Genomic DNA, 17165 nt, shown 5'->3' on the forward strand with positions numbered 1-17165 from the left:
ATGTATCTGACAATTACAAACTGGGATAATCAATCCATTGCCTATGAGTTCCTCTTCCAAACATTCTCCACTGATCCTGAGATACAATATCTCATCTTCACATTCTTTCTTTTGCTCTATCTCATAATTCTTTTTGGTAATATCTCTATCCTTTGGATTATCTATACTCTCCGTTCCCTGCACACCCCAATGTATTTCTTCTTGGCCAGCCTATCTTTTCTGGAAATTTGTTATACCACTGTGGTAGTACCTCAAATGCTTGCTAGCATTTCTGATTTCCACAGAACAATCCCATTGGTGAACTGTGCCATCCAGATGTTCTTCTTTACATCACTAGGTAGCACTGACTGTTTTATGTTGGCTGTCATGGCGTATGATCGCTACGTGGCCATCTGCCACCCACTTCGCTACACCCTCATCATGACCTGGCAGGTATGCATGTGGCTAGTGATTGGCTCCCTGATCCTTGCCATAGTGCTGTGTCTGCAGCTTACCATCTTGATTTTCAACTTGCCTTTTTGTGGTTACCAACCCAAGATCAATCACTTCCTATGTGACGTACCACCTGTGCTACAGCTGGCATGTGCTGATACGCAAATTCACCAAACTCTGCTCTACGGTGTTGGCATCATGGTTTTAACAATTCCCTTTCTTCTGATATGCATCTCGTATGTCTATATTGTGGCTGCCATTCTCCGCATTAAGTCCACATCTGGGCGGCACCAGACCTTCTCCACCTGCTCCTCCCACCTGACAGTTGTGATCCTACAGTACGGAGTCTGCAGTCTTGTATATCTGCGTCCCAAATCCAGCGCTTCAGAAGATGAGGATAGAAAATTAGCTCTTATATATACCTTTGTCACGCCCCTCCTGAACCCTTTGATCTACACCCTGAGGAACAAAGATATCAAGCAGGCTTTAAGAAAGGTCATGAAGAAAATGGTTACATCACAGACTTGAGTCTCAATTTATCAATAACATTATTATACCTTCTAAACCAGTTTTGGATTTACATTATCTCAGAAGGAAGTAATCTTGAACCCTTCAAGTAATTGCTGAACATCTCCCAGCATCTCTTAATTTTGTCCATGTTATCTGGCATTCTGGGTTGTCACGTGTTCTCTACTTCTTATCTGCTTAATTAATTACACTATGGTATAGATATCTAATGAGAGGGACACGGTGGCTCAGTGGCTAAGACGCAGAGCTTGTCGATCAGAAAGGTCAGCAGTTCGGTGTTTGAATTCCTAGTGCCGCTTAATGGAGTGAGCTCCTTTTCCTTGTCCCAGCTTCTGCCAACCTAGCAATTTGAAAACATGTAAAAATGCAAGTAGAAAAATAGGGACCACTTTGGTAGGAAGGTAATAGCTTTTTGTGCGCCTTTGGTGTTTAGTCATGCTGGCCACATGACCACAGAGATGTCTTCGGACAGCGCTGGCTCTTTGGCTTTGAAACAGAGATGAGCACCGTCCCCTTAAGTTCAGAACGACTAGCACATATATGCGAGGGGAACCTTTACTTTTACTTTATAGATATCTAATAGATATGTGTTAGCCAGAGATCTTTTTATAATGGATATCAGGTTGAGGAATGATTTTACACAAGATACCAAAACAAAAGTCTTATTCCAGCATTCTTTGAGACAGTCCTGACCCCATCTGTACTGGGAAGAATTGAATTTCCATATCTGTAGCCAAGGGCAGTGTTTATTATTGTTGTTAATATTAATATTATTAACCTAATTTAATAATTAATATATTATTGCTCAAAGCGTAGGCAAATTAGGCAATCACATAGGGTACTGGGTTAAAGAAGGTATCAAATTATTATTAGAAAAATCTCCAACAGAACAGAATATACTTAGCTCAGTCTTGAACATTACACACCATTCAAAAGAGAGAGAGAAAAACCCTAGGAGGAAATGAAAAGATTACAACAGCCCCCATTCAGATAGGCAATGATCAGCACCAGATAAACAATCAGGCAAAAACAATAATCAAATCAAGGAAAATGAAAAACATTGGGGTGAAATGTCCCATCACCCATATTTTTAGTTCAAATTTATTATAGATTCGTGGCAATGTACAAAACTGAAAAATCCATAAAAACAGATAAAATGTAAAAACCACACAGACAACCCCCCCCCCCCCCCGTATTTATAAAGAGAAAAGAACAAAGACATATTTGTTGATAGGCCTTCTCAGAATGAGGGCCATGCATTACATACTTTCAGAAATGAATACTCATTTTATTAAAAGAAAGGTTTCCTTGCTCAAGCATGCTCTTCAGAGTCCAATTTGTCTTTTTTTTGTCTTGCAAATAAAGAATAATGTTTTAAGACCCCCAATTACCCAATTATAGCTGTACTTAATTATAGCTGTAAAAGATGTATAAATTCCTCACAGAATACACTCTACATTGAGTTTAAGACCCAGTTACATGTGAAGAACATAATTAGCAAAATTGCATCAAGTGCAGATATTACGTGGTACTAGTAATCAAACCAGTATACAACCACCCTGAGAAGTGTCTGTAAATATTCCACGGAGGTGTATGAGCTGGGCCACATATCACAAATCATCTGGATTAAGAAACTGCACCCTAGGGATTCCACAAAGAACAAGACAGAAAAGTCTGGCTAATGTGTCCAGAGATTGATAGCACTTCACAGGCAGGTGAACACACATATTCTCAAGCAGATTCATTTTCTTCAGCAAGGGAGTGAGACCTTGGCTGTTTTAACCTATCTATGCAGCTCTTTTTCGAGGAAAACTTCCATTCCTCTTTTTCGCAGTCCAAATACAGACAGAAATCAGGACAAGAACAGTGAAGCTGCCACTAATCATCCTTGGTAAGTTTCTCGTTTTGCACCATTCCCTATTCTTCTGTTTTCTAATTTTTATTTCTTTGTTATTTATTAAATTTATATGCCACCCATCTTGCTGCCTGAGGTGACTCTAATGTCTTAAGTTCAATGTCGTCGCCATTTGTATGGTAAGATGGCTTGAGAGATGAGAATATCAACCAGGGTGAAAGTTACCCTTCTATTCACCTTTGGTAGATTTTCATGTGTATCCAGTACCTTTGAAGCAAACATAACTATCAATACAGTAGTTACTTGCAAATTATATGTCAGGATGAATTAGTTTTCCCATTTTCCAAGTGCTAGTCAATACATTATGATCTTAAAGAGAAAACATGGATTCATTGTCACCGCCACAATTCTATTGAACACCAGATGCCCGTATTACAAAAACATACAATGACATTATTTTCTTAGGATACGGAGAGGAAGTAATGTTTTTTTTTAAAAAGTCACTATCTAGCAAAAAAGCAGGCTTTGTTAACTCTTGCACAAATGACTACGTACAAACATGTGATAAACTAGTAACTAGAATACAGCATTAACAGCAATTTCTTTTTTAAACAAAAATCAACTTTGAGGAAGAAGAATGGAGAACCGAGAATCATAAAGGGTGGTGACTTATCTGAGATACTGGAAAGACTATCCTTATACTATATATAAAGTCCTTCATGAGTGGTCCTACTCAACAATGGCAACTGCAATCTAGGAAAAGGCTTTTTCCACTGATGATGTGCTGCATTTTTTTTTAATGTTCTCCAAGATAAACAGTAGAACTTTCAAAACCAAATAAAATACTTTCTAAAAATGTTTTCATAGTTTTAAAATGTCAGCTGAATTATTGTTATTCTCCTGTACTTACTGTAAAGTATATTCTGCTTTTTGGTTCTCGTTACTAAACTAATATTGAGTTTTGTGGTAATTTAAATTAATGCATTACTTGTGGTGTAAGGTTTCTATGGTCTAGACTAGAGCAAAGAAAAAAATTTGGATCTAACTTTTATGGATACACATTTTTGACCTGCTATTTTGATTTTAAACTTGTTCCCTCCTTGTGGTTCTCCTGTACTTACAGGATTCCCCTCCAAATTATTTTCCATAATTGCACAAAGGAGGAAAAGAGAAACTTTGGAGAAGCTGCAGATTACACTTCTACCACTTACTCCTTTTTCATTGCATTCATTCTGCATAATTTGGTTGAGATAGAGTCTAAACTTTTAAGTTGTGATTCTAGACAAATGGGGAAAAGATAGCAAAGACATTTTATGAATTCAGGTGTGGAAATTTCCTGTCTTGCACATCTCTTTGAAAAGAATTTTCATCACCTAATTGTGTATCTATGTTTCAAGCAGAGGGTGGGGGTGGGGTTATGCTTATATTTACTGCCAAATACTATTTATGCCTTAATGGGACATCTAATTAGAACGAAGAGGTCAGGTCATCACTTTGTTTCAAAGAAGTATTTGCTTGATGGTTCACATGACAGGTGCTGAAGTACTGGTATGTTTATCAGCTTATGAAGATTTTTCCAAAAGGCCTATGCATGAAGATAAAGCAGTAGAGTATTATGATGGTCCTTTAGCCTCTAATTAAATGAATAAATGAGGTGAAACAGTGAAAAAGTAATGAATTACTGATAATGTAATCCTATATTCCAACTTGTGCAGGATGACCATGTAATTAACAAAAAGAACAGGCAATATGAAGTGAGTTTTAGGTACTATATATTAACTTGTTATTTAGTAAGCAGCAGTTTCTCCTTATCTGTTGCACTCCAAGCTGTTGGATTTTAATCTCTGTCGCCCCCTTGAAACATGCTGGTTTGACCTCTAACACATTTGGGGGGCAATAGATTGGGAAAAGCTGCTCCAGTGTAATGTCAGAAGCAAAATAATGAACATTAAGACATTTTCCATGTGCTAATAAGTCTTCACTACTTCAGGTCTTCATAGTTTCGGCTATGAATTCATCCCAACTTCATAAGAAATGCTAGAGTTCCTGAATATTCCTCCTTGCATTTAAGATCTATTGCTAGCTGTGGCGATGAAAATATATCATGCCCCAGTTTTACAACCAATTGCTTCTTTCAGTAGCTGAACACATAGGCAAATTATTTCTACTACTTACTACCATCTAGCCGTTACTGAGGCAATATAAAGACTGTCTATATTGCAGTTATTTTGGGACAATGATGGCTGTACAAGACGCTACAATATACAAGTGGAGACCATAACATAGCTCCGTGTGGTTGCTGTGGAGGAAGGAAGAAAAGACATTTAAAACAATGCCTACAATCAATCACCAGGAACAGAATTTTGAAGGTTGTCAGGGAAGGAGGTTTGAGTTGCAGAGAATAGAGATGGTCCTGAAAAAAGCCGATACCGTAATTGTGCATTCCTATTCAGCAAGCAAGAAACTGTTAGCATTCCCTCCTGCCATCCACAAGACAGCATTTTAAAAAAAAAGCAGCAACTTGGTCCTTTGCATCAGAGAGTTCCCCCCCACCCCACCCCCAGAATAGAAAAAGAAATGGAAATCTTGCCAATTTCTCCTCAGGACTCACTCACTGTCTAGACTAGTGTGCCTGGGGGCTGGGGAGTTTCAAGAAGCCACAAGGAATCAAAACAATTCAGAATCATTCCACCTGCGTTTTAAAGTGGAATTGCAGAATGGTATTCATTTTTCTGGCCGTAGTCAAAAATCAGAATGGAACAGTTGCAGTGAAGGACTTCTGAATAGAATGCTATATATCAAGTCAGGATCTGAAACCAGGGTGAGTCAAAAGTTCCTCAGAATTGCTAAACTTCACCCCGGAAAATGGAAATAATCGTTTTTGGGCTATTCCAAGTAAATCAGAGCTGACTCAGAAATAACTTTGCCCGGCTGCTGAATACAATTGATTGTGTAAGAACACAAAACCCTAGAACCAATTCTGAAATAGTACAAAGAACGCAAACTATATTCAACTTCCCCCTACTTCCAATTCTCCACAGCTTGACTCAATCCTTTCTATGTTTATGCTGTGGATAAGAAAAACACTAGCATTTCATCCCATTCCCCCCTTTTTGACATGTGAACTTTCCAAACTGAAAAATCAAAATTAAAAGGACATTAGTTTTATCACATTAATTAACAATCTATGCATATATTTATATATTAAAATTATATATAATATTTTCTGAAAAATAAATTATAGGCTGGTTCACCAGATTCTTTTTCTAAAGGATGGAAAACCTTAAACTTTTTTTCCTGCTTTGTTTTGTTGACATAGCATCTCAAACATATCTTAGTCCTGTAAATTATTTAATACAGAATTTCTTCTGGGATCATGATTTTTTTTTAAAAAAATATTTTTTGCACCTCTAGAGGTCTGTGGCAGGAGGCAACATTTTTCCAGTTGAAAAATCAGTTTCACAAAATCCATCCCACTTGCCCTGTTGTTTCAAAAGTTCAGAAACCAGATATTCAAAAATTACAAAAAAACCCTGTTATGGAAATACTCACATGAAACAATATGCTGTGATTCTCTATTGCTTATTTTTTGGATTATGAATATTTATTCATGCTATTGTATGAACTGCAATAGCAGCAATCAAGGATTTCAGTAAACATCATATGTTGTGGACTTGCCCAAAAGCTAAAAAATATTGGACAAAAATACATACTTAGTTGGAAAAAATGATAAACCTGCATATAGAATTGAAATCAGAGACATTTTTGTTGGGCATCCTACTGGAAAAATATGATAAAAAGTCTACTTATCTGGTTTTACATATATTAACTGCAGCCAGAATTGTATTTGTACAACAATGAAAAAACAATGAGATTCCATCAGATGAGAAAGCAATTAAGAAAATATTAGAATGTGCAGAAATGAACAGGCTGATGCTTATTATTAAGGATAAATAGAGACTGATTTTTTTTTATGTGGGATGTATTTTATCAATGGTTAGACATAAGAAACAGAAGTTAGAAAGGAGGATTGAACACACAATGCTCAATGAAATATTTAACTATGTTTAATGGATAATCAGTGACTTTATTCTTAATTGTAAAAACCGTTGCACAAAAACTTGTAACCAAACGACATGCTTGATGAAATTGTGCTTTTTTTCCCCTCCTTGCTCTTGTTCTGTATGTGTTGTTTTGTCTTTTTTAAAGAAAAATAAAACTTATATACATATATAAAAAAAAAGAAGTTAGAAAGGAGGAGATATAAAAAGAGAAAATGTTGATGTGGAGAAAATTTAAAGATGATGAAGTTATCTTTGCTATTATACTATTATATAGTTATATTATTAATATTATTGTGATGAATATAACAACAAATATGTGGATAATGACTGTTCAAACAACTATACCCAGATCACACACTGTTTGATGGAAATGGATAATAATACAAATAAAACAAATATTTTTTTTAAAAAAAGTATTTCAGTAAACACAACAGTTAGACACAGAATCATAAGATGACCATGTATACTGTAGGTGTGTCAATTAAATTTCCTAAACAGAAGGATATATTTGCACCATACAAATAAAAGAATATGAAGAGCATTTTTTTAGTCTGGTGTGAATTTCTATAGTTTGGGAGCCCTCTTGTATATTATTCAGTGCAAGGACTAGTAATGTGATCCTCCAGAGGTTGTTGAATTCTAATTCTCTCTAACCCATCATTTTCCTGCCCAGTGAGGGGGATTCATAGAAACTTCAGCCCAACATTTTACCCTTTTGTCATATCAAAGGCTCCATTTATTTCAGGTAAAATGTACCTTTTATATACTGGCTTGATCATGGATTTTCTTATTTTCTATTTGAATTACTTTTAGGATAGGAGCAATCATTCTGGATGCTTCAGGAGAACTGTACGGCAATGCTGGATTTTATATTTTTGGCTTTCCCCCCTCAACCACAGTATCAGTCTTTGCTTTTCTTGGGCATTGGCACAGTTTATGCAATCATAATCACAGGTAACACACTGATTGTATTAGCTATCTGGAAGAACCCTCACCTGCACATCCCTATGTATTTCTTTTTGGGTGCTCTCTCGGTGATTGAACTCTGCTATACAGCAACTGTGGTCCCACAGATCTTGGTGAGCAGCTTGCAGAAGAAGAAGTTCATCAGTTTTAGGAGCTGCTGTGCTCAGATGTTTCTTTTCATTGGACTAGGCAGCGCTGATTGCTTCTTGCTGGCTATCATGGCCTTTGACCGTTACGTGGCTATTTGCAAGCCTTTGAGATACATCTTCATCATGAGTCATCAGCTATGCATTCAGCTAGTAGTTGTGTCATTGACTGTTGCTTTCCTGCTTTCCCTGATGCTGGTATGGCTGGTCTTTCACCTCTCCTTCTGTGCTGAGCTTGGAATTGAACACTTCTTCTGTGATGTACCCCCTGTATACCAGCTCATAAGTAACAAGACTGAACTCAGTGAAGTCGGGATCCTGTTTTCAGGGGTAATGGCCATTGCAGTGCCTTTCATATTGATCTGTATCTCTTATCTTTTCATCACTGTTGAAGTGCTGCGGATCCACTCAGCCAATGCTCGTCGAAAGACTATATCTACTTGCTCTTCCCACCTAGCTGTGGTGGCCATCCAATATGGTTGCTGCAGCTTTATGTATTTGCGTCCAAACACCAGCTTTTCTCCAAAGCAAGACCAGCTACTTTCCATGGTCTATACTCTGGGCACACCGTTACTCAACCCCATAATCTACAGTCTAAGGAACGAAGAGATGAAGGTAGCCCTGAAGAAAGTCCTCAGCCCCTGAATTCTTCAGAAGGATTAATTATCCCACTAACTGCCTAATGTCTTTTAGAATGTACGTCCTTAAATGACTCTTAAAATCCTGCATCACAACCAACTTGCCATGGTCAGTTCACCCTGGCCAACTTATCATAGCCAACTCGCTGTGGTCCACTAATATCAAAGAAATGGTGGAACAGAAGCATTAAAGAAAGGGTGTAAAAGGAGGGAGAGAATGAAATGTAAATGACAAAAAATGAAAATATTTTTTTTAATTTATTTTAAATAATTAAATTGAATTGTTAAATTGTTCCGTGGCAAGTTGTCCAGGGTGAGTTGGCTGTGGCGAGTTGTCCCATTCCACAACCGTAATGCAGCTCCTTCCTTGTCCGTTGATTTTCTTTTAGAACCACAATTCCCAACGGCTCTTCAATTATTTTCTCAGCTCGCTTTGGCAGCACATATACTAAAATTGGAACGATACCGAGAAGATTAGCATGGCCCCTGTGCAAGGATGACACGGCTGAGTGCTAAGATGAAACCAAACTGGTTGGAGGATTTGCAAAGGAGAATAAGGAAGCATTAAAAAAAACCCAATGATACTGTCCTGCCTCACCCATGCCAGCAGAAAGGGCATGCTGTGGGTCCATCAGTCAAGGAGTTCCTTCTCTGCCATTGCTCCTGCCCTTTGGAACATCTTACACCCCCACCCACCCGCAAGGTGAGCTCCTTAGTGACCCTCCAGACTCCTGTAAAGACCTGGCTCTGCCAGATGGCCTGGAGCCCCAATGAGGGGGTGGTATCACTCTGGAGGTGGCCATTGGATTAGAACACCCTCCACCTCTCCCTCTGCTCCCTTCGCCACTCATCTGTTAATGTTATAGTACTATTGTGTCATTTATTCTTTATTTCCTTTAATGTTTACTACTTTTAATACTTGTAAGCTTCCCAAAGTTGCCTCTAAATGAGATGGATGGCATATAAATGTACTAAATCACAACATAATGCATAACACATAATGCATAACACAAAAGAGTAAGGTTCTACATTTAGGCAACAAAAACGAAATGCACAGGTACAGTATAGGTGGTACCTTGCTCAACAGTAGTAACTGTGAAAGGGATCTTGGAGTCCTAGTGGACAACCATTTAAATATGAGCCAGTGGTGTGCAGCAGCTGCCAAAAAAGCCAACACAATTCTAGGCTACATTAACAGAGTGATAGAATCAAGATCACGTGAAGTGTTAATACCACTTTATAATGCCTTGGTAAGGCCACACTTGGAATACTGCATTCAGTTTTGGTTGCCACAATGTAAAAAAGATGTGGAGACTCTAGAGAGAGTGCAGAGAAGAGCAACAAAGATGATTAGGGGACTGGAGACTAAAACATATGAAGAACGGTTGCAGGAACTGGGTATGTTTAGCTTAAGAGAAAGAAGGACTAGGGGAGACATGATAGCATTATTCCAATATTTCAGGGGTTGCCACAAAGAAGAGGGAGTCAAACTATTCTCCAAGGCACCTGAGGGTAGAACAAGAAGCAATGGGTGGAAACTAATCAAGGAGAGAAGCAACTTAGAACTGAGGAGAAATTTCCTGACAGTGAGAACAATTAATCAGTGGAACAGAAGTTGCCTCCAGAAGTTGTGAATGCCCCAACACTGGTAGTCTTTAAGAAGATGTTGGATAGCTATTTGTCTGAAACGGTATAGGGTTTCCTGCCTAGGCAGGGGGTTGGACTAGAAGACCTCCAAGGTCCCTTCCAACTCTACTATTGTATTGTATTGTAACACAACACAAAACAACACAACATAAAACAACATAAAACATAACATAAAACATAAAATACTGTAGCATAACATAGCATAGCATAGCATAGCATAGCATAACATGCACCAACCTTCCTTGAAGTGAGGCAGGGGGCAAATCCTACAGGAATGCAGCTGATAATAGATTCCATTAGCAGCATCTGTGAAGGTGGGGAAGGTGGTAAAAAAAAAGTCAAATGGCGGCCTTGACTGTACATTTGGAGACCTGCCTCTTTTTATGTGCATTGCATGCTCAACCCCTAAAAAAAGAGACAGAGGGTTTTGATCAAATAGTTGTGGCAGCCACACTATTCGTTGAATCTCCTGCTGGACAAGGCTGCTTTCAAGAGAGTGGCCCGTAAGTTAGTCCTTCATTCCAAGGAAATGAACGCCTGAGGGAGGCATCATATGGTCATTCTGGATTGTTCTGCTGTTTGCTTTCTTACTGAAGCAATTGACACAAAGGGAGAACAGCCAGTGTGAAGCTCCGAAGAATCGGTCAGCTCCAATGCTGAGCCTTTTCTCAGAGCTGCAAACAAAGAGGCCCAGGAGACCCCCTGTGCCCCCAAATTACCCATGCCTTGTTCAAAAGAAAGACCCTTCAAATTATGGTGTCTGTGGGCAACAGCACCTGCACTGCCTCCACTGGAGACTTTGTTTTTTCCACTTCTCACTAAACAATAAGTGTATCGGTAGCTAATGGTGGAGCATGTCTGTTTGAGAATCAACAGAAAACAGTGTTCTTATCACTGGTTTTTTTTAAAAAAAACTGACAAGAGAGGGGGGGGAATAGTAATGGAAAAAAAGACAGCCATCTCATCTACACTGAAGCTGTCACTAACATCAGGAATTGTGCTAAACCACATTTTGCTGAAGTATAGTTTGTTTGAATAATCCATAATTAGTTGATTTCTTGCATCATATTATTTATTTTATTTATTTATTATTTTGACTTCTTAGTCGCCCCCTCTCCCCCAAGGGACTCGGGGTGACGTACATCAGCAGCGGTCACAACAATACAATACAATATGGAGGAGGTGGAACAATGAATAAATAAATTAAAATTAAAATTAAAAATGCCCAAGAGGTGGAGAAGCTCTAAATTAAGCCAGGCCGGCTAGTCGGAACAGGTGGGTCTTAAGTTTCGTGCAGAAGGAGCAGAGGTCAGTTGTTGTCCTAATATCTGGGGGGAGGTCATTCCAAAGGGTAGGGCCCATCACAGAGAAGGCCCTACTCCTGGGCTCCGCCCTCTGACACTCTCTGGAGGACGGCACCCGGAGAAGTCCCTCTCTGTGCGAGCGAATAGGTCGCAGGGATGTGTGGGGCAGAACGCGATCCCGCAGGTAACTAGGCCCTGTGCCATGGAGCGCTTTAAAGATGGTAACTAACACCTTGAAGCACACCCGGTAGGCCACAGGAAGCCAGTGCAGCTCGCGCAGGAGAGGTGTTATATGGGAGAACCTCGTTCTCCCCATAATTGCCCGTGCGGCTGCATTCTGGACCAACTGCAATCTCCGGGCGCACCTCAAGGGGAGCCCCATGTAGAGGCATATTAAACTCAAAGCAAACAAAGCCAGTTTAGTTAAGAGCATACAGGGAATGCTCTTATGAGCATACAGGGAATAAGAGCACACATGCTCTTAAGAGCATACAGGGGATGTTTTACTGAAAGTAAAACAGGGAACTCTGAGTAAATTCCTAACTGTCCACGTTTCACTGCCGTGGCAGTCAATAAATTGTGGGTTCAGACATGAAAAAAATGAAAGATAAAAAAAAATCACCCATCTGTCAAATCAAATTTGTCACTCTGGCACTGTAGTGGGTAAAGACAATTAAAGCCAAACAAAATCAAATTCTAAAAAGCTAGTCATGAGAAATAAGAAGTAAGTAAATATCTTTCCTCAGGTGAGCATTTAATATCACTGGACAACAATTTTCTTTAAAAAAAGTTTTGGTTATTATAATAGACCTCTTCAAGCTGAACACAAGTACAGTTTCAGAATGACTGTCTCACACAGGAATCTTGAGAAATATTAAATTAACTTTTGATGACTATAATGTATTTATTTAATTGCATAATGTTTCTGATATACGGCATGAGCTCAACAGAGCTAAAAATGTTTTGTTGCTGATTTTCATTTCTACTTAGTGTTCTATGCATCTCGTTGCAATATCCAACAATAGTCAGCGAACATTCATGGATTCCAGTTGCCCGGATATTATTTTTGCCTTGTAGTAATGTCCTGATGAAAATTTTCACCATGTTCGTCACAGCCTGCGCCTAGGTTTTCAGGAAAGAAGTCTAAGTATGAATGCAAAAAAATGAATCTTCTGTGACATGCTGTGCTTCATGGTCTTGTATGCTGTAAGAAGTTTGTCAACCAGCTCAATATAGTTTAGTGCTCTGTAGATGCCAAGAAAATTCTCAGCAACAGTAAAAGCAAAAATATCCTTGTTGGATCAACCAGTGGTTCACATGCCACATTTTTTCTGTCCTGGAACCAAATTCTTTCAGAGTGACCATTTCTTTTTAATGTAATATAACTCTTTTGCAAAGTGTCTCATTGGTATGTATATGTAACAACGGTACTTAGTACATCCAAGCTGCATTCTAAGCAGGACCAAATTTCCTCAATGTCAAATTAAGTACAATTATATAAGTTAAAGTAATTTCCAATTAAGACCTTTGACTGGAGTTACATCATTTGCTCACCCTTTCAAATATTTTCTAGATCTTTTAAGATAGATGCATACCAAGTTTAGGTGGTGAAAAGGAACTGAAGAGACCTTCATCCTGTAGTGAACTCAGGGGTTAAATCAACTTACCTTCGCTACCGGTTCGCAAATGTGAGCACGCATGTGCAGAATGTCGAAAAGGTGATATGATGACATCCGGTGGGTGGAGCCTCCCACTGCCACTGCTACCGGTTCACCCAAACCGGATAGAACCAGATGAATTGCACCACTGATGAACTGATTTGGATGATGATGATATCCCACCTGGCTCACTATGCATTATATTAAAAATGAATCATTCCCTAATTATGAAAGTAATTTATAATCTGGAAAACAGTGGGAAGAGCAATCAATCCAAAAATCATGAGAGCCTTGGACTCAAATAAAATGAGACAGAAAAAATTATTCTTTTACAGTTAAAAGAACGTGGATGCAAAAGGGTAAACTATTATTATTCATTACATTTTCATATTGTTAAACTTTTTAAATTCACAGAGGCTTACAACAATCCAGTAAATCACATTGTACAGTACAATTTTATTAATTTTATTATTATTTTTCAAAGCAACAAGGATAAATTTTCTGACAGAACAATCAACCAATGGAACAGCTTGCCTGTGGGAGCTTCATCATTTGAGACTTTCAAGAAGAGATTGGATTGCTATTTGTCCGAAATGGTGTAGGGTCTCCTGCTTGGGCAGAAGGGTTGGACTAGATCAGTGGTTGGTTGCCATTTTTTTTACTACCGTTTCAGGTGTGCTTGTTTGTGTGATGCTTCTACGCATATGCAGAAGTGTCCAGGTGGGTGGGCAGAGCCTCCCACCGCCACTACTACTGGTTCACCTGATACTGGCCAAACTGGCAGCAACCCACCTCTGGACTAGATGACCTACAAGGTCCCTTCCAACTCTGTTAATATGTTAAAAAACACTATGTACAGGGCATTCCAGAAACTGAATCTCTAAAAGACAAAGGTATGAGTTGCTATAACTGTAGTATCCTGATCTAGGAAGCTTTTCCTAATTCTGCAGATGTTAAGTAATAAAGTGGAGACTTAAAGATTAACAAATTTATTTTGGGATAATGTGTTATAGAATAGAATAGAATTCTTTATTGACCAAGTGTGATTGCACACACAAGGAATTTGTCTTTGGTGCATATGCTCTCAATGTACATAAAGAAAAATAAAATAGAATACATTCATCAAGAATCATATGATACAACACTTAGTGATAGTCATAGCTTACTAATAAGCAATCAAATTATACTAGTAAACAAATAAAACAAATAAAACAATATAAATTTTAAAGATACAAGCAACATAGTTATGGTTTGGTTTATTGGTTGGTTTGGTTTATTGGATTTATATGCCGCCCTTCTCCCAAAGGACTCAGGGCAGCGTACAACTTTAAAAAAACACATATTACAAAAGTTAAAAAGAAATTAGATAGAGTATCCAACAAACCCAATTAGTATGAACAATAACATTTTAAAAATTGAATTAAAATTAACAATTAAATCAAACATTTATTTTATTTTGTTCAAGCCAGGCTGGCTTGCTGGAAAAGCCAACTTTTTAGGGCGCGTTGGAAGGACCAGAGGTCAGGGATTATGCGAAGCTCATTCCAGAGGGAAGGCGCTCCCACAGAGAAGGCTCTCCCCCTGGGGGTCACCAGCCAACACTGTCTGGCCGACGGCACCCTGAGGAGGCCAACTCTGTGGGATCGTACTAGACAGTGGGAGGCTACTGGTGGCAGTAGGTGGTCTCGCAGGTACCCTGGGCCTAAGCCATGGAGCGCTTTAAAGGTCATAATTAGTACCTTGAATCGTACCCGGAAAACAACCAATAGTCATAAGTGGAAAGAGATAGGATGGAGCAGAGTTCTTTTTATGATGCAGGAATAAGTACATTTGTCTTTAGAAGTCTATGGAATTAAATAAGTATACTCTAATGAAAATAAAAAGTGATTGATAAAAAAAATTCTAATGACACAAAGCAAAAAGACTAGCTAAAGCTTATAATATCCACAATACATTTAAAATTGTGTAAACTCCAAGTTCAAGACCAGGTATCCACAAAAAATAATACAATGGGATATGAAAGTTGATTGGCCAAATGTCTAATAGATTGTTCCTCAGAACAAACACTAAAAATTCTGGTTAAAAGCCACTGTCTTTACTTTCATAATCAGAGCTCATGTTCTCATTGCCACAACCAGAACTGGTGCTATAGCTACACCACCACACGGGAACATCTATTATAGCCAGCAGTGTTGCCCTTTGGTGATTTCAGTTCTGAACTTAATGATTTAATTCAGGGAAAGGAATTCGTGAAGTGATTAGCGTACTATTGCATTTACTTCAAAATACTGGAAGCCTGCCCTAATGTACATAAGGCTTCTGTGTTTATTCAGTGGAACAGGGTCCAGGACCTCTACTCTAAAATTCTGCAGCGATGACACTGATGATCATAAAACATGCAATGATGTTCATTTGGAATAGCTATTGCTTGTAGTGTTTAGTATATTACTCACCCGTGCTTTGGCTCTCAACTTTGGAGTAATTTTATTTTCCTGAAAAAAGACTTAGGATTCTCTTTGGAAAAGAAAAAAAACAGGATACAAAAAGTAGCATAAAATGTTTTCCTGCCACTATCCCAATAATTTCTCATTTGGCCCAGCTATTTTCCTGATAACAGTTTTGCACAAATGATAATCCTGTGAAATGTTTCAGCACTTATAAAAATGGGTGGAATCTCCAGCTAAAATTAAGCAGTTGATTCCATTCTTTATTTATAATACCAAGTAATTGAATAAACAATAGGGATATTATTAGGGATTCTGAACTAATCTTGCTTTCCCTTAGCCCTTCCCTAACCCATAATAATAATGTGAATGCTTGTTTTATCGTTGATGTCACATTACAACAGGCTTGTTCTTGAAAATAATTCTACCTAAAGCAGCCTTTACTTCTGTATTCCTTAAACTGTAGATTAGAGGGTTAAGGACAGGCGTGACTATTGCATAAAAGACTGACACCACCTTGTTGAGGTTGATTGAGGAGGTTACTTTGATTCGGACATACATAAAGAAGAGTGTCCCATAAAAAACAGCCACTACCATTAAGTGGGCAGTACAGGTTGAAAAGGCTCGTTGCCGTCCAACCGACGAGTTAATTCTGAGCACTGTAATGATAATATGAACATAAGATGTTATAATAACCGAAGAGGAGATCAACAGTACCAAAAGAGACACCAAGAAGTCTACTGATTCCTTCAGTGAAATGTCAGTGCAGGAGAGAATAAGGAGTGGTGAAGCATCACAGAAGAAGTGATCTATCACATTTGGGCCACAAAATGTCAACTGTGACATGAAATAAACAGGCAGCACTGGGGTAAGAAATCCAGTTAACCACGAGCCAATTGCCAGAATCAGACAGGTGTTTTGATCTACAATCTCTTGGTACCGCAGAGGGATACAAATAGCCACATAGCGGTCATAGGCCATGGCTGCCAGCAAGAAGCATTCTGTACTGCCCAAGAAAGTAAAGAGGTAAAGTTGAGTCAAGCAGGCAGAATAAGAGATCCTCTGACCTGCTGGATATCCAAACCCAGCCAGCATTTTGGGCACAGTGAGAGAGGTATACCAAATGTCCAAGAAGGAGAGATGGATGAGAAAAAAGTACATGGGGGTGTGCAAGCGCTTTTCTGTTGCTACCACTAAGACCAGGATGCCGTTTTCCATCAGCGTTAGCAAGTACATGGTTAGGAAGAAGCCAAAGAGAGGCAACCATGCCACCTGGATGCCTGTGAAGCTTGCCAAGACAAATTCTGTCACCAATGTCCAATTTTCATGTGGAGACTGCATCTAGGAGTCAACACAGAACTGTTTGAATAGTAGGACACAGAAACAATAGTGGGAGATTCATTCTTCACATTCAGGATTTGGAATAAGTGTAATGAGTCTTAAGTTTTGCAATTTATCTTTCCATTTTAAGGGATGAAAAAAA

At 38.6% G+C, this 17165-nt stretch overlaps 3 protein-coding genes across 3 annotated transcripts; 2 read left to right on the forward strand and 1 right to left on the reverse strand.

Moving 5' to 3' along the window:
- Positions 1–960, forward strand: LOC309382661 (olfactory receptor 10Q1-like; the record flags this gene model as incomplete). Its single annotated transcript, XM_081934383.1, has 1 exon — positions 1–960. The coding sequence occupies one exon, from the start codon at positions 1–3 to the stop codon at positions 958–960; it is 960 nt and encodes a 319-aa protein (XP_081790509.1).
- Positions 961–7712: 6752 nt separating this feature from the next.
- Positions 7713–8636, forward strand: LOC309390791 (olfactory receptor 10W1-like; the record flags this gene model as incomplete). The annotated part of the gene is made up of 1 exon (XM_081950551.1): positions 7713–8636. One exon carries the CDS (start codon positions 7713–7715, stop codon positions 8634–8636), a length of 924 nt encoding a protein of 307 aa, XP_081806677.1.
- A 7436-nt stretch (positions 8637–16072) lies between these two features.
- Positions 16073–17023, reverse strand: LOC309390852 (olfactory receptor 6Q1-like; the record flags this gene model as incomplete). Its single annotated transcript, XM_081950683.1, has 1 exon — positions 16073–17023. The coding sequence occupies one exon, from the start codon at positions 17021–17023 to the stop codon at positions 16073–16075; it is 951 nt and encodes a 316-aa protein (XP_081806809.1).
- Positions 17024–17165: the final 142 nt, after the last annotated feature.

The sequence above is a fragment of the Natrix helvetica genome (genome assembly GCF_964273705.1).
Source record: "Natrix helvetica genome assembly, chromosome: 1".
Classification (NCBI taxonomy): Eukaryota; Metazoa; Chordata; class Lepidosauria; order Squamata; family Natricidae; genus Natrix; species Natrix helvetica.